The sequence below is a fragment of the Geospiza fortis genome, unplaced genomic scaffold (genome assembly GCF_000277835.1).
Source record: "Geospiza fortis unplaced genomic scaffold, GeoFor_1.0 scaffold194, whole genome shotgun sequence".
Lineage (NCBI taxonomy): Eukaryota > Metazoa > Chordata > Aves > Passeriformes > Thraupidae > Geospiza > Geospiza fortis.
In genome coordinates this window covers 4,137,682-4,157,861 of record NW_005054322.1, presented here as the reverse complement: position 1 = coordinate 4,157,861, position 20,180 = coordinate 4,137,682, and the positions used below count along the sequence as shown (strand labels likewise).

At 37.0% G+C, this 20,180-nt stretch overlaps 1 protein-coding gene across 1 annotated transcript in view; it reads right to left on the bottom strand.

Annotated features, from left to right (window-relative positions):
* RB1 (RB transcriptional corepressor 1) overlaps positions 1-20,180 on the bottom strand; it is a 71,294-nt gene that overhangs the window by 42,313 nt on the left and 8,801 nt on the right. Inside the window, exons 2-16 of the mRNA XM_031056820.1 lie at positions 19,049-19,161; positions 16,983-17,117; positions 16,037-16,075; positions 15,191-15,258; positions 13,592-13,702; positions 11,223-11,371; positions 10,405-10,482; positions 6,735-6,844; positions 5,735-5,812; positions 2,935-3,022; positions 2,365-2,481; positions 1,618-1,674; positions 1,498-1,529; positions 1,343-1,419; positions 928-1,130 (exon numbers count right to left, since the gene is read on the bottom strand). Of these exons, the coding sequence (XP_030912680.1) occupies positions 928-1,130; positions 1,343-1,419; positions 1,498-1,529; positions 1,618-1,674; positions 2,365-2,481; positions 2,935-3,022; positions 5,735-5,812; positions 6,735-6,844; positions 10,405-10,482; positions 11,223-11,371; positions 13,592-13,702; positions 15,191-15,258; positions 16,037-16,075; positions 16,983-17,117; positions 19,049-19,161 (1,455 nt within the window). The remainder of the gene's footprint in view (positions 1-927; positions 1,131-1,342; positions 1,420-1,497; positions 1,530-1,617; positions 1,675-2,364; positions 2,482-2,934; positions 3,023-5,734; positions 5,813-6,734; positions 6,845-10,404; positions 10,483-11,222; positions 11,372-13,591; positions 13,703-15,190; positions 15,259-16,036; positions 16,076-16,982; positions 17,118-19,048; positions 19,162-20,180) is intronic.

Here is a 20,180-nt window from a genome sequence, read left to right as displayed (position 1 = left end):
CAGCCTGAAAGTCCAGGTCTAAATTAGATTATCCTGCGTTCCTTGTTTGACTTATTGGGTAAAACCTGGTGGATTTGGTGTACTGCTGATCAGCAAGCTTGCTTCAAGCTGGTCTGTAGAAGGTAGCAGGAGCCACTTCTTGCTTGTAGAGAGTCAAACCCAGGTATCATTTATCCTCTTAAGGTTACAATTCCTAAACACCTTTTGCATGCTTGCAAGTTTCCTAAAATAGTGTCTGCCTCTTAAAATAGCCCTTCCTCTCCAGAACTAAAGGATATGGGATTGGTTCTAAAATGGTTCCTTTATGTCTGGTCAAAATTACCAGCCTCTATAGTCTCCTGCTTTGTGGCATAAACAGCCTATTTCTGGTTTATAAGTAACAAACAATGAAAAGAAACAAATGTTTGATTTACTGAAATACAGCCTAAAAAAACAACCCAACCTTCCAGCATTTTATTTTAATGGCATCCAAAAGTACCAAAGTGACTGGAATGCAAAGAACAATGCAAAATAATATTTTAAGTACTAGTAGCAAATATATCAGATGTCCAGAACAGAGGCCCTATTGCCAAGTAGGAATAGCAACTGGATAAAAATTAACTTTCAAATAAAACCATGGAATTTATTGCTGACTTTGGTACCAAAACACAGTTAAGGATATTACCCTTATGATTTTTGCCAGACTAGTAAAATGATGCTGGCTTACAATCATGTAAATCACCAGACCTATGTTGACTTCTTCCTCTGATATGTTCCCTTTTCCTAAAACCAGAAGACATGACAAAACTAATCCTGTTTTGCTTTTAATTTATTTTTCTAGAACCAAATCTCAGCAAGACCACAACTTCTTCTGTAGAGTTGGGTGTGACTTTTTTTCTAGGCAAGCACATTACACACGAGAAAATTCTACTTTAAAGTGTTACTTACAGACTGCCAAGCGAGAGACTCCATAATTCGATGTTCACAGTGTTCTAGATGCTTTATCATTTCCCGTGTTAGGTTGGGTTCTGCTCTAATAAAGCTTTCAATCACCTTGTAGAAGTCAAAAGCTTTTAAATCAAATACATTGAGAATCCATGGGAAAGACAAGTCTGTTTCAGCACTGGTACTGTCACTTTGTGAAGCATTTCCTGAAGGGAAAACAGACTAAAATTATCACATATTCTACATTCTTCCACTTTTGAGTTTTTTTTCTTTTTGTATTTATTGAATCATTGCTAACTCAGACATTTCAGTGAGTTGCTTTTGTGTTTTGGGCAGGTTTTTTGCTATTTATATTAGAATAGATAGTAATTACTACCAATAAGTAACAATGCAATTAAGGACTTTAGATTTAACTTACTGCCATATGTAGCCATGACAACCTCAACAGCACATGCCAGAAGAGATGTGTGGAAGATGTTATCATTCAGAAGTTTGCTGAAGAGAAAGGAAGTTATTAGTACTTGACTCAAGACTTCAAATAGCAGACTTCAATAACAAGTTAGGGGCAAGTACCTGAAATTCTGCACTGAGAGGCGCTCTTCCTCCTGAAATAAATAAATCAGACCAAACTTGTGAATATTCTTAGTAATTCCAGAGGTACTGCCAGTACTGAGATAGTAGCACTAAACTTACCGACTTCAGCATGGACTCCATTACTCTGTAATAGAGACGCACTCCAAGCTTGTACCTCTGTTAGAATGAGAAATTCAGGAATATTACAAGAAGTTTTGACAGAATACAACAGGCAGACTCTTGTGTTTTAACAATCCAGAACATTCCAGTTTTTGACAGCGCCAATATAAACAAGTTACTGTCCCGAGTTCCACTGGCCAGTAACACTGGACAGGCCGCAAGGGCTACTAAGGTGTGCGACTACCCCAGCCACATGAAGATTTAACCAAGTGTAACAACCTGAATTGTGTTCATACTGATTCACAGCTAACAGGATAAAAAAGCAGGGCTGACAGACAGGAAGGAGACTGTCGAGTACAAACTTGGTTGGATTTATTTTCCAAAATACTTGTTGAAAGCACAGCTGCTCTCCTGACTTTATGAGGAAGTGAGTCACCTTTGGCAGTTTTAGGCCAAGTTAGCCTAATGAATGTAAATATATGTTTCACTTAATGTATTTTGCCCCAGAAATTTTTCCATTCTTCAGTAAAGAACTTCCAACATATTTCCACACAATTACTATTGCTCCTTACATATTAAGAGGAATTTCTTACATGCTATCTTGACAGTGCTTCCTTAATTTGAAAAGCATACTGTTACTTTTTACCTTTACTGATCAACACTGAATGAGGACAGTCAGTAAGTCAGGTCTCACATCAGCTAGTGCTAACAGAGCTCAAGTGAGTGATATTCAACCCAAATACTTACCTGTGAGCCAATTTCAGCCCATCCCTGTCCAACTGCTTCAGCAAATTTCTTTTTGAAGATGTGTTCAAAACTTTCCACTCTTTTCAGGATACTATCCTTAGGGTTCACTGTGCAATTCTAAAAAAGTAGAGGAAAGAAATTAGGGGAAGGAAAGACAAAAAAAAGGCATTTTACTTCAAAAACATTTCAATAATTTAAATGATTAAAAGTCCTGCTTCCCTTTGTAACACCTTTCAATAAGGTCATCAGCATAAATAAAAATGGAGTATTTAAAAGAGTGCTGTACATCTTTTTCTCTTTTGATTCCCTTCTATACCCCCTTGCTTTTCCATTCAATACACACAAAAAAGAATTTTAATATGTTGCTCAGTAACTGAAGTATTTAAGCACTCAAAAGGTTCCACTACACAACAGTTAGCAAGAAGTGCTTTCTAAAATGACTGATGACATTTAAACCAACCCAAATAAAATGTACTTTTTCAAAAACACGTGCATCAGATCTACAGGTGTCTATTTTGCTTGAGCGGTAATTCCAAGAATCCTACAAAAATCTTCTTTGTAGTCACTTACATTGAAGTACTTGATGAGAGTATCTGATGGTTTATCAGTTGCTGAGTTTAAAATCATAATCAACTGCTGAATGTTATTCATTGCCGCTCTGGAAAAACACAATAACATACATAATAAGCATTAAGGTTGGCTTGACAGTTTCCAGAAAATGAACAGCAAATCCACACACCAAAAAACTATGATTCCTGTTCTGACTCCATTTGTCAAACAAACTGTTCGAGAAAAGCTACTGCACTGCGGTAACAACTATGAATTCTAACAATGCAATTTATCTAATTACTTACACATGGATTGTGATAATTTTAATAACCAAAAGAATGGCTTAACACCTAAGAGATAGCTTGATTCTTCTATGGTATTGTTACTTCCTGAATTCTTCATTGCTGTTTTTGGTTTTCAGCAGAATTTTGTGTGCTTGTTGTTTAACATAGTTAAACGGTTTAACGTAGTTTAGCTTTTAGCTAAGAAAAAAAAATATCCAAGAATTACAGAAGTGATTCCCTGTAAGGACCTTGGCAGCTTCCTTTAGACCTGACAGAATCATCAGTTGGCTAGTTTTGAATATTGACACTTTGTTAAACAACTGAAGAGAGCTGAATACGCTTATGTGAAATCACATTTAAAGAAGAACAAGCCCCGGGAAAAGCTCTCTTGCTTCCAGCCTTTGAACAGGTGATTGGGACAGTGGCTGGGTCATGCATCGCTCTGCTGCTGCTGAGTTCCAACCACGGCCAGAGGGCCAGGCTGGCTCTGCTTGGCTTTGGGTGGAGCCAAGCCAGGCCCTGCTCTGGCTGTGAGCTGCCCAGCCATCCTGCTGGCACCGCAGAAAACAGAGGCAGCCCAGCAGCCCCATGGCTGGAATTGAGTGTGGCAGGGGCTGGAAAAAAGCCATGCAGCCAGAGCAGCCACCACCCGGCAGAGAGCACATCACCATCTGCAGGCCCAGGTGAAAAGTTAACTCTCTCAGTGCACAGACAAAACTTGCAGGCATCAATTCTCTCTCAAGTGACAGAAAAAGGAAAGGGTGAAGACACATGGAGAAAACGAAATGGAGACACCAAGGTCAGTGAAGGATTCAAATCCCAGATGGGAGGAGAATGAGGAGATGCCTTAGTCTAGGGCTGAAATTGTCTTGTAAGGCTATGGTGAAGATATAGCTGATACATCAGACTTTTTTTTTCCCCTGTAATTCATGGAATGCATGGGGAGAATATAGCATTCTAACCACAGCCATGAGCACCCAAGCATATATTGAAGTAGCTGCGCTCCAATGAGAAGCTTGAACCCAGAGAGATGAAAAAGATGAGAAACCTTGCCCCAGGACAGAAGAAGAAAATCTCTGTTCCTAGCGATAAAAGAGAACTTTTTGTTTCTATACCAGAACAGCCCATCCTTAAAATTGTACCCCAGCAAGTTGAAATGCCCCATGATGGTAGCTGTGGGAAGACTACCAAACCATGGCAGGGACTTCACAAATTTTTCAGATTTTCCAGGTGACTGTTATTTGTGAAAATTAAAACCACAAGAGAACTATTTCTTGTGGAAAAGTCTCCATGACATGGCAAGAGAGACTCCTCCCCCTAAGTGAACTGAAAAAAAGAAGACTATTTTAAAGGCGGCAAACTGACTGAAAGTTCCAGGTTTTGTCTCTTTACTTTTTTAGTGGGAAAGGAGAAGTGTTCTGAAGGTTTATTCTGATTTTTTTTTTGTAGTTCTGTTAATAAAGTTTGCTGTATACCCTTTAGAGTTTTAAGCCCGCTTTGCTCTCCTCCTAATCCTTACCTTACAGCATTTAGAAAATGAGCAAATAATTCTAGTGGGTGCACTGGTGTTTGGCTGGCCCACTACAGTTTGTCTGTTTCAAATTTCTGTATCATTTAACCTCAATCTGGCTCATATCACCAGTCAAGTAAGTGCAAACCCAACAAAAATGTGTTCAATCATTGCAACATAATGCATTTTTCTTTAATCTACTTTTTACAAAGTATTGGTAAAAATCACTTCTGCCACAACTCTCCTAATGATAAGGAAAAGCATAAGAACACTGGAAAAACATAAAATGAAAACATACAACCCATTCTCATTATGCTCATAACTAGTACCTGCACCCTTTTTATACACTAGTTTCTACATAAATGACCAGATACAAATCCACTGATAAAAATCATTAGATTCTCTGTTTCAGGGGGCTTTAAAGCAGAGTCCATGAGTCCAGGTTCAAAAATATGACACTGTAAGGTAACTCAAAGAAATAAGCATGGTCATTTCAGCATGTGCTATATAGGGTTCTGTTTAATCAGGGAGAGAAGGATTCACTTTCCACTCTAAGCTGGTGATCAAACCTTTGCTGCCATCTACTGACACTTCTGTGGTTTCATGAAAAAGTTACTACAGACCAAATTCAGTGCTAGTGAATAGGCCTTCACATGATTTGCCTTAAAGAGCATCAGTTTTGGAAAAATCAGAGCAAAGCCCAAGTGAGAATGGAAAGAATCTAAACATCACTAGACTTTCTCTCAAGAACAAAGCTGGTTTAGCACATTTCAAATTTTTAGCAATGCAGAAACTTCATACCCCTGGACTTTCCTAATGTCAAGAACTTTAAGGAAGCATCTTTGCCATCTTTATATCTACTATAAATAAAAAGTATCAGTGATCAGAACTACAGTATAGTTTATGGAAAAAAAACCAACAAAACCAAGGCCACAGTTCCTTAAAAATTAAAAAAAGACTACTCTAATAACAAATAATTTAGATATGATATTAAACAAAAGAACACATTCAAGAGAAAAACTCATACCGAACAGGAGTCTGTGGAAGTACAATATTGATTTCCTCATCTGCATTGTTTTTTAGTGGTGTCCTCTCCAACTGTGAGCTACAGAAATGGAAAACAAACTTATCAAAGACTAATACAATTCAAAAGACAATGTTTTCTATAAAGACTTATTAATCTGAAGAGAAAAATGTGTAACAGATTTTTAGAAGATCTAGACGCCCAATTACTTGAGTTGTTTAAATTCCCAAGTAGATCTGCTTTGAGCAGGACGTTGGACTAGACAAGCTCTAAAGTTTCCTTCCAAGCTTTTCTTCTTTTCTAGAATTCCACTTACAAACAGCTTTATATATATATATATTTATAGAGATGGTATTAGTTGCATTTTAATCCCATTTTAAATTTGTGTATTTTCATGGCATAAATAAATTCAGACTCACACGGTCAGCTCACATTAAATTATAGAGATGTTGAATTGTCAGCAATTGCTAGCATACAAGTGTAGGACTTAAAAAAAATTAAATCAAACAATCATAGAATGGTTTGGGTTGGAAGGGATCTTTGAAGGCCATCTAGTCCCATCCAGCTTCAATGACCAAGGACAACTTCAACTTAATGGGGGTCCTCAGAGCCCTGTCCAGCCTAACCTTGAATGTTTCCAGGGATGGAGCATCCACCACCCAAACCATTCAGTGCCAGCTGGCTCAGAGCCATAACATCACCTCTGGCACATCTAATCAGCTAGAATGATATGCCTCCTCCTCATGATTCCTCAGCTTTCCCTCAATGAAAAGGGCCTTGCACAGAGTAAGTGTTAGAGCAGAGCTTCCAAATCAGGCAGTCACAGTCATATGTTCCCTAATTATTTAAGTGATGACGTAAAGCAAGGCTGGTGCTTTAGCTGAACTACTAAGCTAGTAGGTCAACAGGACAGAGAGATCTCCATTTATACCACAAGGGGGCAGAGAGCAACACAAGTTTGCACTCTCTGTTATGGAATGAAAGCAGTAAATGGAAATATTACCATGCAATGACAGCAGGCTGCAGAGTCTCGTCGTGATTCAGAAATAGTCTCGCGTCTATATCTTTGTTCTTGAGATAGAGCTCGTCATACTGTTTCAAGATAACTTCAACCTCAAAAAGACATTGAAAAAACACAGAATTTATTATACAGGAACAAGTTCGACAATCTACTGAATAACATAAGTTATTTCTACTTCATGACTGCAATGCTGAAATGCTAAAAGAATGACCTTGGACCTCACAAAGTTACTTCTTATACAACAGTTGAAACACACCCAGAGGAAAATTACTGTTTATAAGAGAAAACAATCCCAGATCATAAGAATTTTTTTAATGAAATGTAGGTCTTGACACTGTAAAAACAACTGGATTAGGAAACAGACTTGCAAATCAAACGAACATTTCCACATTTTTAAATCTTTCTTCTAGAAAAAGGGTTGTCTCCAAGAGCAGGAAATGTAAAATGCTTGCTGCTCTTAGAACAGCTGTTGGGCAATTGAATCAGTCCCTGTCTCTGCTGGTTGGACAACACAGCCTAAACTCAAACCTTTTTTTTTACCTCAATAGGAGTTTCCTCATTTTATATTAATATATCTGCACTGGAGTAGCTCTTAAGAGACATGCCTATTGCTACAAAAATAGACTTGTTATTTCATGGCCACACTGTAGTTTTTTAAGTGACTGTTAAAAAATTCTTAATTGACAGAAATCCCAGATTGATATGACTTCACTTTGCATGGAGAAGCTTATTGGATTTTTCTGAATGTTTTTAGTTACTCCTTTTTACTTTGAATGACTAACATTAACTGGAAGTCTGCAATTTTTTTATCTGGCCCTCCAAATCTGCTGCTGCGCTCATGCAGAAGTATGCAGCCACCTCAATTATCTGCTCCCTAAGCCACTGAACTTATTAAATGATGTTGTGCTCTGGCAAACTCCTGCTAGGAAAACAGGCAACAATGCATATGAACACAAATTAGTCCCCTCTCAGTCTCACAAGAGAGAAAGCTGCAAATACTTCCTACACAGCTTTGCTCCTTACCTTCTTCTTTACCTTTGCCAAATGGATTTGCTCCAAACTGATCTCACAATTAAAACTTTGAGATTAGGTCTATCTATTAAACCAAAGATTATATTTCAATTCCTATTATCAATATTCTTTTTATTTAAAAACTTAATTATATCTTCATTTTTTGTTATCTTCTTAATGGATTATGTGTTCTTTTCATCTAAAATATTTCAGTATTTCATAAATTTCTAAAAAAAACAGCAGCTCTTAGACAAGATGGCTACACTGGGCTAATTTGGAAGAAACCTTCAGTCAAAAATAAGAGTTCTGTATCAATCTATTCATTAGTGCATAAAGCCAGACCAGCAAACACGTGAAAAAGACAAAATACTAACATTAAGCCTCAGAAGCTTTTCTTGCTCTGGAAGGAACATTACAATTTTTCAAAAGCTTGGTAGTTTTTTATCAAAGTCAATTTAAATGTACTACATTACTAGCTATTGTACTGATGATCTCATCCATGATTTTTGGTTAGCTGATTACATGCATGAACCAACTACCTCTGAAATACAGCTCTAACTTTCTGCTCTGGCACTCAAGGTTAGGGAGCAAAGATCATGTGACTCGATTTTTTCTTCAAATGCATCCTTTTGTAAAAGTTTCACCAGCAAGTCTTATGCTTACATTTTGATATTGTGCTTAAGTTGAGCAGTCTTGGATGAAAACCCTCTGGTTTGAGAATAAGCTGTATAATGACCTCTGGCTAGAAGTTCATATAGGGTTTCCCAGCTATACATACACACATAAATTAAAAAGTCTAAACAGGCTACTGATACCCTGGAATTAATTTAGGAAGAGATTAAGATCTTCAGCGAGTCCTGTACTTTGTTCCCCACCCAACACACTATGACACTGAACAGAAGATACATTTGATTGAACCCTGCAGACTCATTGCTCTGATCAGCTTCAGAGCTGCTTATTTTCAGGTTACCACATCTATTGGCGACACACAGCTAAACTTACACTTTTAATAATGATGAATGTAAACACACTGCAAGAAGTTACCTATTAAAATGCACTCTGGATGCAATTGCACAAAGATAGAGCCTGCTGCATCCAGGCAACAGCTCAGCAAGATGAAAGTAATTCTGCACAGACACAGCAGTCAAAACTCTGCCAAGTTGTGAAACTGAGACTAATCTTCTGGATATCTTTCCAACAACACTACAATAACATGTCTCATTTATATTTAAATTAAGGTGTGTAATTTAAGACTTTAAGCATTTATAGAATGACTTCAGAGACCTTGTATTGTAATAGCTGTATTTTAGATGACTGGCCTTAGCAAGGTCATGGATATGCAACTCTTATGTTTTGCTTGGAGTAAAAGCTTTTTGCTTTGAGCAAAGCCTGGTTTAGCCTCAGGAGATTAATTTATTAAATTTAAAAGTATAGGCTAAATATACTTTATGAATACTGGATTCCCTGCTAGCCCACATTCCTAAAAAACAGTTCATTTTGCCACATGATTTTAGAAGAACCTATTAGAACTCCACCGATAAGTAAAGGGTATCTTAAGCAATTTGGCATGAAGTAAAACACAGCTGACTGTCTGTACTGGGTTTGCATGAGAAGGTTTTGGTAACTGGGAGGGCTACAGGGGTGGCTTCTGTGAAAAGCTGCTAGAAGCTTTGCCCATGTCCACCAGAGCCAATCCTGATGGCTCCAGGACTGACCCTTTCTATTGGTCAAGGCTGGGCCAACCAGGAATTACAGTAGTGCCTCTGTGATAACATATTTATGAAGGGAAAAACGGAAACAACTGCAATTACACAGAAACAACTGCTGTCTGAGAAAAGAGATGTGAAAGTATGTGAAAGGAGCAGCTCTGCAGACAGGGAGGTCAGTGGACAAGGAGAGGCAGAAGGTGCTCCAGGTGCCAGAGCTGGGATTCCCCTGCAGCCCCTGGTGCAGAGCATGGTGATGCAGGATGTGCCCCTGCAGCCCAGGGAGGTCCATGGGGATTCAGGGATCCACCCACAGCCTGTGGAGGAGGTGGGTGCCTTAGAGAGGCTGTGACCCTGTGGGAGGCCCATGCTGGAGCAGGGTCCTGGCAGGAACTTGCAGACCCATGGAGAGGGAGCCCACACTGGAGCAGGCTTCCTGATAGGACTTGTGACCCTTGGGGGGGACCCACACTGGAGTAGTTTGTGAAGAACTGTTGCCTGTGGAATGGACTCATGTTGGAGAAGTTCATGGAGGATGTTCTCCTGTAGGAAGGACCTCCACTGGAACGGGAAGGACTCCACTCCCTGTGCAGTGGCAGGAACATGTGATAAAGTGACTCCCCATCTCCTGGCACTGCTGATGGGGAGCAGGCTGAGCCTGGGAAGGAGGCAGGGGTGGGGGGAAGGTGTTTTTAACATTTATTTTACTTCTTATTATCCTGCTCTGATTTTGCTGGCAATAAATTCAACTAACATCCCTCAGCTGAGTCTGTTTTGCCAGTGATGGTACTGGGTGAGCAATCTAATACCCATGAACCTTTTGTTATATTTTCTCTCCCCATTCTTCTGCAGAGAGGAGTTAAAAGACGCTTTGGTGGGTTCCTGGCACCCAGCCAGGGTCTGCCCATCACAATGTCTTAAATTCCTCCACTTACCTCTGGTAGTCCATTGGAAGCTACAATACCAGCAGAATTTAAGAAAGGAATGAAGCTTGTGAAATACACATTTTTGACCTAAAAAAAAACAAAAGGAAAAAATGTAGCATTTCCAAAGTAGAGAGTCAGTCATGCATACACTGCTTTCACATCTTTAAATCAAGAAACTGAGACAGTTCTGTAATGCACTGTGGTTTGTTTTCAATACAGCAAGAACAAAACTTGCTATACATACAAGACACAGTGATATGTACGCATCCAAATACATTCGTTTGCTGGAATACTAAGTGATTAAACTGGAAAAGAACTGCACTCTGTCTAGACCTCTCACATTTCTGCTTCCATCATCCATTTGGATATTCAAAAATCAGTCCTTTTTACACAGAAATAGATTTAACAGCAGAGGGGAAGGCGAATGGGGTCTTTTAAGATCTTCCACAGAAGCAATGTGCTTTCTGCATACATTTTCTCATCATGGGATGCAGCTGTGAAACTCCATCAGAGCAGCCCTGCATCCATATGCTACATGCTGTGATCAGCCTGTAACTTCATATTGTATTCTTCACAAATCAGTTACCCTGGCAAAATTATCACCCATACCAAAGGGTTTGTTTTGGGTGGTTTTTGTTTGTTTTTTACAATACTGACTAGAGAAACTATAAAATGGTAAAATACCTTCACTACTGAAGGTAACTACTTGACAGAATACTTAAGCTGGCCCAAATAATGACACTTTAAAAAAAGACCATTTAAATAAATACATATTCCAGATGGAGTCTAGCAGCAAGATCTATCAGACTTTGAAGTGCAGGCATTACCTCATCTAAATTACAATCGTGCTCTTTACAAAGGATTTCGATAATTTTTGTGTCAGTATCAAGCTGCTTGGCAGTGCGTGAACTCCTGCTCTGACCTCTTCTTGGAGTGCGAGCTGAACCATTTACAGTCACTGCAGACACAGAAGACTCTGCAAAGAGATTCACAACCATCACAAGGTTAGAGCCATCTTAAGAAAGAAGAAATTCAAGTTATTAATCCTAGAAGATGCTACTTCTTATATGCTTTTTTCAGGTCTTCCCGTTAAATATATTTTCTTTCTCATCCATTCAGCTAGGTAAGAAACCTTCATTACAGAAAATGTATACAAAAAGAAAGTTAATTTTTAAATTCCTGTATCAGTATTTGGACATTTTGTTTTTAAGAAGCCAGTCTACACAGAATGTAACAGCACTTTCTCCAAGTAGCTTTAACTGAGAATCTGTTTTGCAAAGCTAGGAAAGCCTTATCTTTTCACAGATGAGTAACTATTTTTCTATTTTTAAAGAAGTATGAAACAAGAAGCTGAAGATCAATAAATCAATCCAGGACTTAAGTGATAGTAGGAACCTGAAATATGGTCCTGGAGGGAATTCCTCCTTTCCCCAAATACCCCCAGACACACAAGAAGAAACAAACAAGTCCACCTAGAAGAAAGTATCAAAAAACCTTAATATTGTGAGGTAAAAATATTTCATTTCGTTAAACTCAAAATAGGTGTCTTAAATATGTGAATTATATTAATAACATACATTAATATGATTAAATAGTGTTGGTTTAAACCTAACACTGTAATCAGCATGCTGTTCTCACTTGTAACTTCATCTGCATTTGACAACTGTTCTGAGAAACCCTGACAAACTACACTGCAGAGGTGGCTGCATCATAATCCCCTCAGTCTTAGTCAGATCATAAAGCCTGACATCATTTATCACAACATGAAGCCTCTTGGTCACAAAGGTTTGAACAATACATTATTTTCCTCAAAGAATGCAGAGCTGTTTGACAGTTCATACACAGCTTCACATTAGAAACCCAGTGCTTTGCACTTCGGACAGTGACACTCATATCTGCAATTCAGTCTCAAGTGGCAGAATTCTTTTTCAAGGTATGATGCACAGAACCGAACTGTTTCTAAAAATGAACTCCTATTCTGCACAGTTTCACTACAAAAAAATAAATCAGTGTGAACACAATTCAAAACCAGGTAGTTTTAATTCAGTGGTTTTTGAAAAGGATCTGCTTTATAACACCTGAAATAAGCAGCAGCATATGTCTGTCCTACAAGGAATGACAAATTTAAATTCAAAATAATACTGGAGGAAAGCAGGGATCTGCTTTTCCCAAGTCCATCCTTTATTCACATTAGAATAAGATCAAGGTTGTTTTTCCTTACCTGCAACAAATAATCACTGGGTCAGATAAATATCTCCAAAATACAGAATTTAAAGAATATAGTAGTGAATACCTTATCTGTTGTATGACATTACAACCTAGGTATATGTTTAGTTACCAAAGAAAGAAATAAAGCACATAGATTTAAGCTAAATATACTAGGGTTGCATCTTAACCCACCAGAGGATAAACTAATTACTAAAAAGCTGAGTCACATCCTCCTGTGGCTCCAAATATTTCAGTATATTAATTCCATAGCTTGCTGAAGAAAATAGTTAACTCAAATAGAATTCTATCTTTGAAAGTTTCTATAAATATTTACTTTAACTTTTTTGTGAGGTTTTCCAGGTTTTAGATATAAAAACTTAATGGGTAAAAGCTTACTGTTGAATAGAAGTTTTTTATAGAGAAGACTCATTATATTTTTACTTAAAATAGTAACACTTGCAATAGCAAACAGGATGTAATAAAAGCAAAGCTGTCTACATTTTACCTCTACTCTTTTATTTTGAGCTGCTTTCTACTGCGTATTTGTTTTAAATATCTGTACAGTCCAGTATCTTATACATTTCTGCTGTTGCCATACTGTTAAACATCAATAAAGTAAGAGTCCACTACACCAATAAAGTAAGATACCACCACATTTCCCTTTTCTATCTCAAGGCTAACATAAATAATAGTTCTCAGTTATAATCTACCCAGAACCTGAATTCTTTTACCAACTCAGACTTGCTGTTTTAACAAGTCCTTAAACAGCTAGTACGGGGAGAGGACATAGCAAAAATTATATTAAATATACTGACACATTCAGGTAATTGAATTCAAGTTCACTATCATGTAAATTTGACTAAAACAAAAAAGAAATGCATTTCAATAAGCTTAAGTTTAATTATGTTAATTATGAATATTAGCACGGCTAATAGAAATATAATAAATTTACTTTCTACTTGAATGAGAAATACAAAAAAAATCTTACTGTATGGTTCCTTGAGCATAGCAGGAGGTGACAGTTTGATAAAATAATCTAAGACACACAGTAACAACTGGAAAGAAATCACCAGGTCATCTTCCACTTGCAACACTTTACCTGCAAATATTTAAAAGGGTAAAGAAAACCTTTTTGAGAATGGCTGACTTAATTCTAGAAGTAATTCTGCAAAACAAAGATTTGGAAGTTCATATAGTAAAACATAAAAAATAGAATTCAGGAAGTATCATACAGGATGCCGCTGCTCTTTAAAGGTTATTGATTTTATAACTCATGGCACTTCAGTTCATGGCTTTAGAGACAGCCTACACACAAACAAAATTACTGTGTACAAAACCCTGCCCTCAGTGCTCAATCTTCATTCTTCTTTTTACTGTAAAAGAATAACCTCTTACTTCTGTGTAATTCCTCCCTGCTTTCTTTCTCTGTGGTCTCATGCAAGCTTTTTTAAAGTTGCTAAATATTCAGAAAGCAGGAGCTGCTAGTACACAGTGAAGAGGAATTCAAAACATGCTGTCACACTGTAGGCTCAGCCTGTCAAATTTTTATGAAATTACTTAAAAGTCACACAAGTAATAGAATGAAGAGCACTTTCAGAGCTGCATAATTCCAGTTTTTCCCAAATTATGACTCATATGCCAGAGAAGATCTACAGAGCCATCCTGAGATAGCGTGCATTGCCACAAAAATTCAGGAAGTTGATAGTGGTTTTGAACAGGCACAAATTTATCCATGCTCTACTTACACGTGCAACTTTTGTATTTATTTTCTATCAGAAGTAGCAAGCATCACCCAGGCTCTTCTGCAGCTCCAACTATTTTCTAGTAAATTTCAACTTTCTTTGTTCTCAAGAAAAGGCAAGCTAAAGAATCTTTTGTGGGTTTTGCTTTATGCTGACGCTTGGAGAATTTTAGTGACAAAGCTCCAAAAAACTCAGCTGATCCAAGTCTGATTTTGATATCAGAGATGCATACACTTCACTGATAACACACACCTGAAGTAAGCAGCACTTGAGAGACATGATTCACTTCTTTTAGTAGGAGTACAATGAGACAGGAACTCCATGGACCACTATAAACATTTCATCACTCAACATTAACTGTAATTTACAACTTCTCAAGAACGATTTGTAGCATTCAAAGGACATGCTTTCAGAGACTTACTATAATACCTTATAATTAAACTTGTTTTATTAAATATAATTTATAATATATATAAGCTTATTTTTGAAAATATGTCAGTTTTTAAAGTAATTATCCATTATTAAAATGCTGGCAGACTACAAAGCACCTCAGAATAGACTTAAATACAGAACAGCAAGCTTTAAAGAAAAAGGAAAAAAATCACAGAAATTTTAGAAAGCTTAAATATATGTTTATATACAGAAAGTGTATCAGTGAGAAGAACAGCCAAACTGTACATAAAGAAATATTATTGAGCAGTTACAAAAGCCAGGCAATCAAAATGTTCTGGCTTGGTACAATACTTATTTGTAATAATGATACTAGTCTCGGGTTGGACATGTAAAGCAAATACACTCACTTCAAAAATATTCATCAAAATTACTGTGTTTTAACCAAAACTCACCTTTTGCCAGCAAAAAAGTAATCCAGTAATTTTTTAGGACTAATACAGAACTGAGTTCAGCAGAAATCCTGCAGTGAAACAAAAAAACTTTGCATTGATAGCTCTGTAATAATTTAAACTACAATGTTTGAAAACATGCTTCTGTCTATGGAACTATTTAACAACATGCAACATTTCCCATGGTCTTAAGTTTACTAAAAATCTCATCCCATTCCCTCTGTAATTATGACTACACATTTGAAAAACTTAAGTCCCTGTAAAGCCATTCAAGAATCAGGAAATATCTGTATCATCCTCAGAAAGAAATTGAATGTAGACAATTCAACTGCTCTGAGCTGTCCTCTCTTGGGTCTTTGACTAATGCCCTACTCTCCAGCCCCAGAATGAACTCAAGCTCACTGGGGGGCTGTTAAGGCATCTCTTAGTAACTCATTTGTTGCTGTGATTAGAAGGTCACTCTCCATGCCAATGTTCATTTCCACCATGCCAAGATATATGCCATTGGGTGGCAATACTACATGGATGAGGGATAGATAAATAAAAATATATATAAAGACAACATGATACCTATCTACTTATATATACATACACTCTATATGTTTTTATAAGAATATACTTATATAATATGCATAACCTGTATAAATCACATACATAGAGATATATATGTAACATATATATAATTTCTGCATCTCCCATCATCTCATTGAAATTCAAAGTCCACACTAAATCTAAAGTAAACACACAGAATACTACAACTTAGGCCAGTCCTGAAGGGTTAAAAGATAACATGCCATCATGTTTTACATCTTATCTTGACAAATGCAATTTAGGAAAAATCAAACTTACTCACTACTAGGTTGTTCCAGATAAATAAGGCCACAAGTCCTAGAAAATAAAAAAATTCTTATTTTTGAACATGCTTTTGTAAGCAAACTATGCAATATCTTTGACTTGAATGTAGTTAAAAAAAGACATCAGTTCACAAAACATTTTTCTAACTTTAAAACAAAAAGCTGACTCAACAGTTAACAACAGATCAACTATAGCCCTGCCAAGCCTGAAATGTTGTTGTTTGCATATTTATGTCAAAGCTTAGACAGCAAAACAATTTTAACTTGGTAAAATAAAATTGCTTTCTTCCAGACAGAAAGATAAGATTTGTACATACATTGTTACTCGGTGTTTTGTACAATACAGTAAAGTGTGCTACAGCTGCACAAAACACACTATAAAAGGGCATTTAAAAATCTTTAGTATTTCTTCAGTACCACTGCAAGCCTTGTGGTGTAATGTTGCTTCCCAATTATTCTAGGTACATAGCATTTCAATAAAAAAATTCAGTTTATGCAAAAACAAATTAGGATATATATGCCTTCATTCTATAAACTACCAAAGGGTGATCTCCTACCCCTTTCAAAGGTTATTTAAGAGATATTTGAGAGTCTTTTGTGAGTCGGAAGGCAAAATGTTAAGTAAAAAAATATTTAGATAGTAAACCAATCCTCTTTATATCTGTAAAAAGTTTAAAGTGAGTAGTAATCACTTGTCACGCTAGTCTTACTACTGTTTGTACTGCAACAAGGGGGTTGGTTTAACACAGCATTGTGATAGTTATGGAGTAAAATGTAAGAGGTGTTTATTTAATGCATGTAAACAGCTCAATTTCACTGTTCTGCAAATATTAGCCCACACAGTTTAAATGGGCTCCTATAACACACAGTTTGAAAAATTCAAATACTTAAATGTTGACAGACAAAGAAATCAATTTCAAAATGAAAAAAGCATACACTACCTTTCAAACTTGTGGTATAGTGCAAATAATACATCGTATTTCTTTTTCAGCCTTGATACAGTGCTATCAACTTTAGTGCTTACAGTATCCATGTTAACATCCACCTCTTTCAGAAACTGAAAAAATGTGCCTACACTGAAAAAAGGAAAAAAAAAGATGACACATTTTCATAACTTGTGAAAACAAGTATTCTGAAATAGCTCTTAAAAAAGAGAAAATAAAAACACATCTCCATGAAAACTCATTGCCTTACTTCACTAGACTCCAGCACGTTCTTACTACTACTACTTGACTGAACCCTTGCCTTGGGAAACATTTGTTTACCTTGAGCCCCACCTTCACATTTTCCAGACAGTAGGAATACTGTTCAGAGGTATCTCATGATACAGGCTCTACTACAGAAAGAAAGTTTTCCTGCCTAGCACAGATATTATCTCTGTAAGTCAGAATTTTCTAACTAGACACACCTTTGTTCTTGCGCTGCTGGTAACACCACAAATATCTAGCACACACCTCTGCTCTCCTGTTCTGCTTTAGAAATGCTCCTACTACTCTAAGAACATGAACCTTGGCTCCATCCATGCTAAAGAAAGATCTAGGAATGAAAACTGAGATGAATGCATTGAATTATACAGAATTTCAAGTATTTCAACAGGACATCTTCACCCTTTGGAAATATTACATAAGGGATCAAAGTTCTCCCTAGTCATCCATGTAACATTATGGCCACCAAGGAAGCATGTTGTTACATTCATAAGTAAAATGAGCAAATTGCAAAAATTAAAGAGGAGGAAGCTATCAAATATTTTCAACTATTTCAATTGTATCAAATATATTTTGATCCTTTATGGGAATATAATATTCTGAGAGACTTTTTGATCTTTGTCAGATTAAAGACAAGATACAAAACCAGTCAAAAGCTCATTTAAGAATGTTTATGATGGAATAAAAGATCTTTCCAATATATCTGAAGGCTCTAGAGAATGACTAGTAGCAATCTCTGCCAGTTTGACCTTATAGCTGAGAAAAAGCCCAGGGCTAACAAGCAATTGAGTATTGCATCACGATCAGCAGAGTAACAGCTTACTCTTTGAAACGCTAAGGCAAAAAGTCTCTCACTTTTCAGCGCAATTGGTCTGTGGAACTAGGGTGGAACACTCTGGACATTGCTGCACAAATGCAATTGGATTTCACACAGTTCCAAGGCAGTCAACACTGAAGAGATTAAGTCAAAACATAGGACCTGACCTTGCTCTGGGAGATGAGGGTAGAAGAGGGCATGGAAAAGTCTAACCATAACAGACGACTTCAAGGAAAATTATATTCTGGCCCAAGCCTGAGGTTATAGCCAAGCCTGAGGTTATAGCCAGGACTTGGCCTCCTGCCCTGGAGCATCAAGAGGCTCTGCTCCTGCACATGCTTTCCACACATGGCACAATTCCTAGGCAGATGGCACTGGAATCCTTTCCTTAGATGAATGTAACACAAGGTTGCTGTTCCCACCTAAATTTACCTTAAAAGCAGATACTATAATCTTAATTTCTGTATTATGAACTTAATATACAATAGAACAGTAACACACTCCCAGCAAAAAGAGTATATGAAAGTGCAAAGTTTAGCCTGGCATTAAAATGTTTGAGAAAGAGCAGCATGCTGGTAAACTGTTTGAAGAGTAATGTTTCTTTTCCACACTTCTTGGTTTAGCCTAAGCCTAATGCTGGGAAAAAGGTTTTATGGAAAATCATCATAGAGGGAAAGAATGAAAGAAAGAAATATTTTAAGTGCAATTTGCACCGACCTGAACCGATGAGTACTTTAGGAAGAGCAAGAACAACAATGACATGAGTGATACAACCAGAGCCAACCACAGATGAATCAAACAACTATCACTGCTGCCTCAACGTCTAGTTTACCAATATATTCATAATTTCCATAAGTAACTTTCATTGTAAAATCAACTAGTCTGATATGCACAAAGATTCACTATGCCTTAAAAACATGCCCTTTATAAAAATGTTGACAAGTTAATTGTTGAAATCTAAATTCACACACTTAAACTCACTTACCTCATTTTTATACTTTTCAAAAGCTCAGTGAAAGTAAATGTCACTTCATCCAGATCAATTGCTACAATAAAGATACATACACCCCATGTTTCCTTTTTCTTTGTGTCGCAAGCCTTTTTGAAAAAAGAGAGAAAAGAGTTTTTATTAATCAACAGAAATGGCATGGAAGGCAATAATTTGTCCAAACATGATTAGAAATGGTTAAACAAAACATCCTCAAACAAACATTTGACTATGACAGACAATTATTTTATAACAGAAAACCATTCCAGGTTTTACAATACAGGTAAAAGACTGAGCATTTCAACTCTTATTCCTACAGTACAGGATCAATTTTACCCATACAATTCAGTAAAGCTTTGAAATACAAGCTTTGGTTCCATGGAATGTTTTCGCAGAACAGAAGTAATGATTTCTTTTTTTTTTTTCTAAATTACCATATTTGATCATAAAAAAACACTGAAATTTAAGGAATAAGAAGCCAAGCCATAAAAACATAATTGAAATCTTTACAATGACAGGCAATAAACACTCATAAATGAGTACAGCTGTGTCAACCACTCATCACCCTGGTTTGCTGAACCACAAACCCCTCTCTGCTTAGTAAAGTGGGATAGTAACAAGCACTTCCAGCCATTTTCCTACCATACATCTACACTTAAGTTCTACCTTCTGCTATTTAGAAAGTGCAAGTTATAACCAATCATCCTTCATCAAAAGAAGCCAACCCACAATGACAGACACAGCATCCACACAGGGTAGAACTCCTGATGATGGTTCACAAGCCATTCACTTGAAGCCAGACAGGTATCACTTAAGATTCCAATACCCTTCCCACCAAAACAGCAACTCAGCGGGAAACTCCTGAAGAACAATGACTTGTAGAATCATGGGAAAAAACCCTTAAGCAGGTATATCCCAAGTTTTGGAAACAAAGCGACCTTGAAGACTGAACTAGACATGGGTGCAGGCCAAAACTGCAGAAACAGCAAACTTGTAAAATACTTTTTGGACACACAGCATCCTTGTAAATAAAACTGCAACACCACCCAGGCCCACAGCAAGGGAGCAGGATCTGAACGCATTCTCCCCAGCTCTAGGTTGGACATGACATGTTGGAGGACACAAGCGA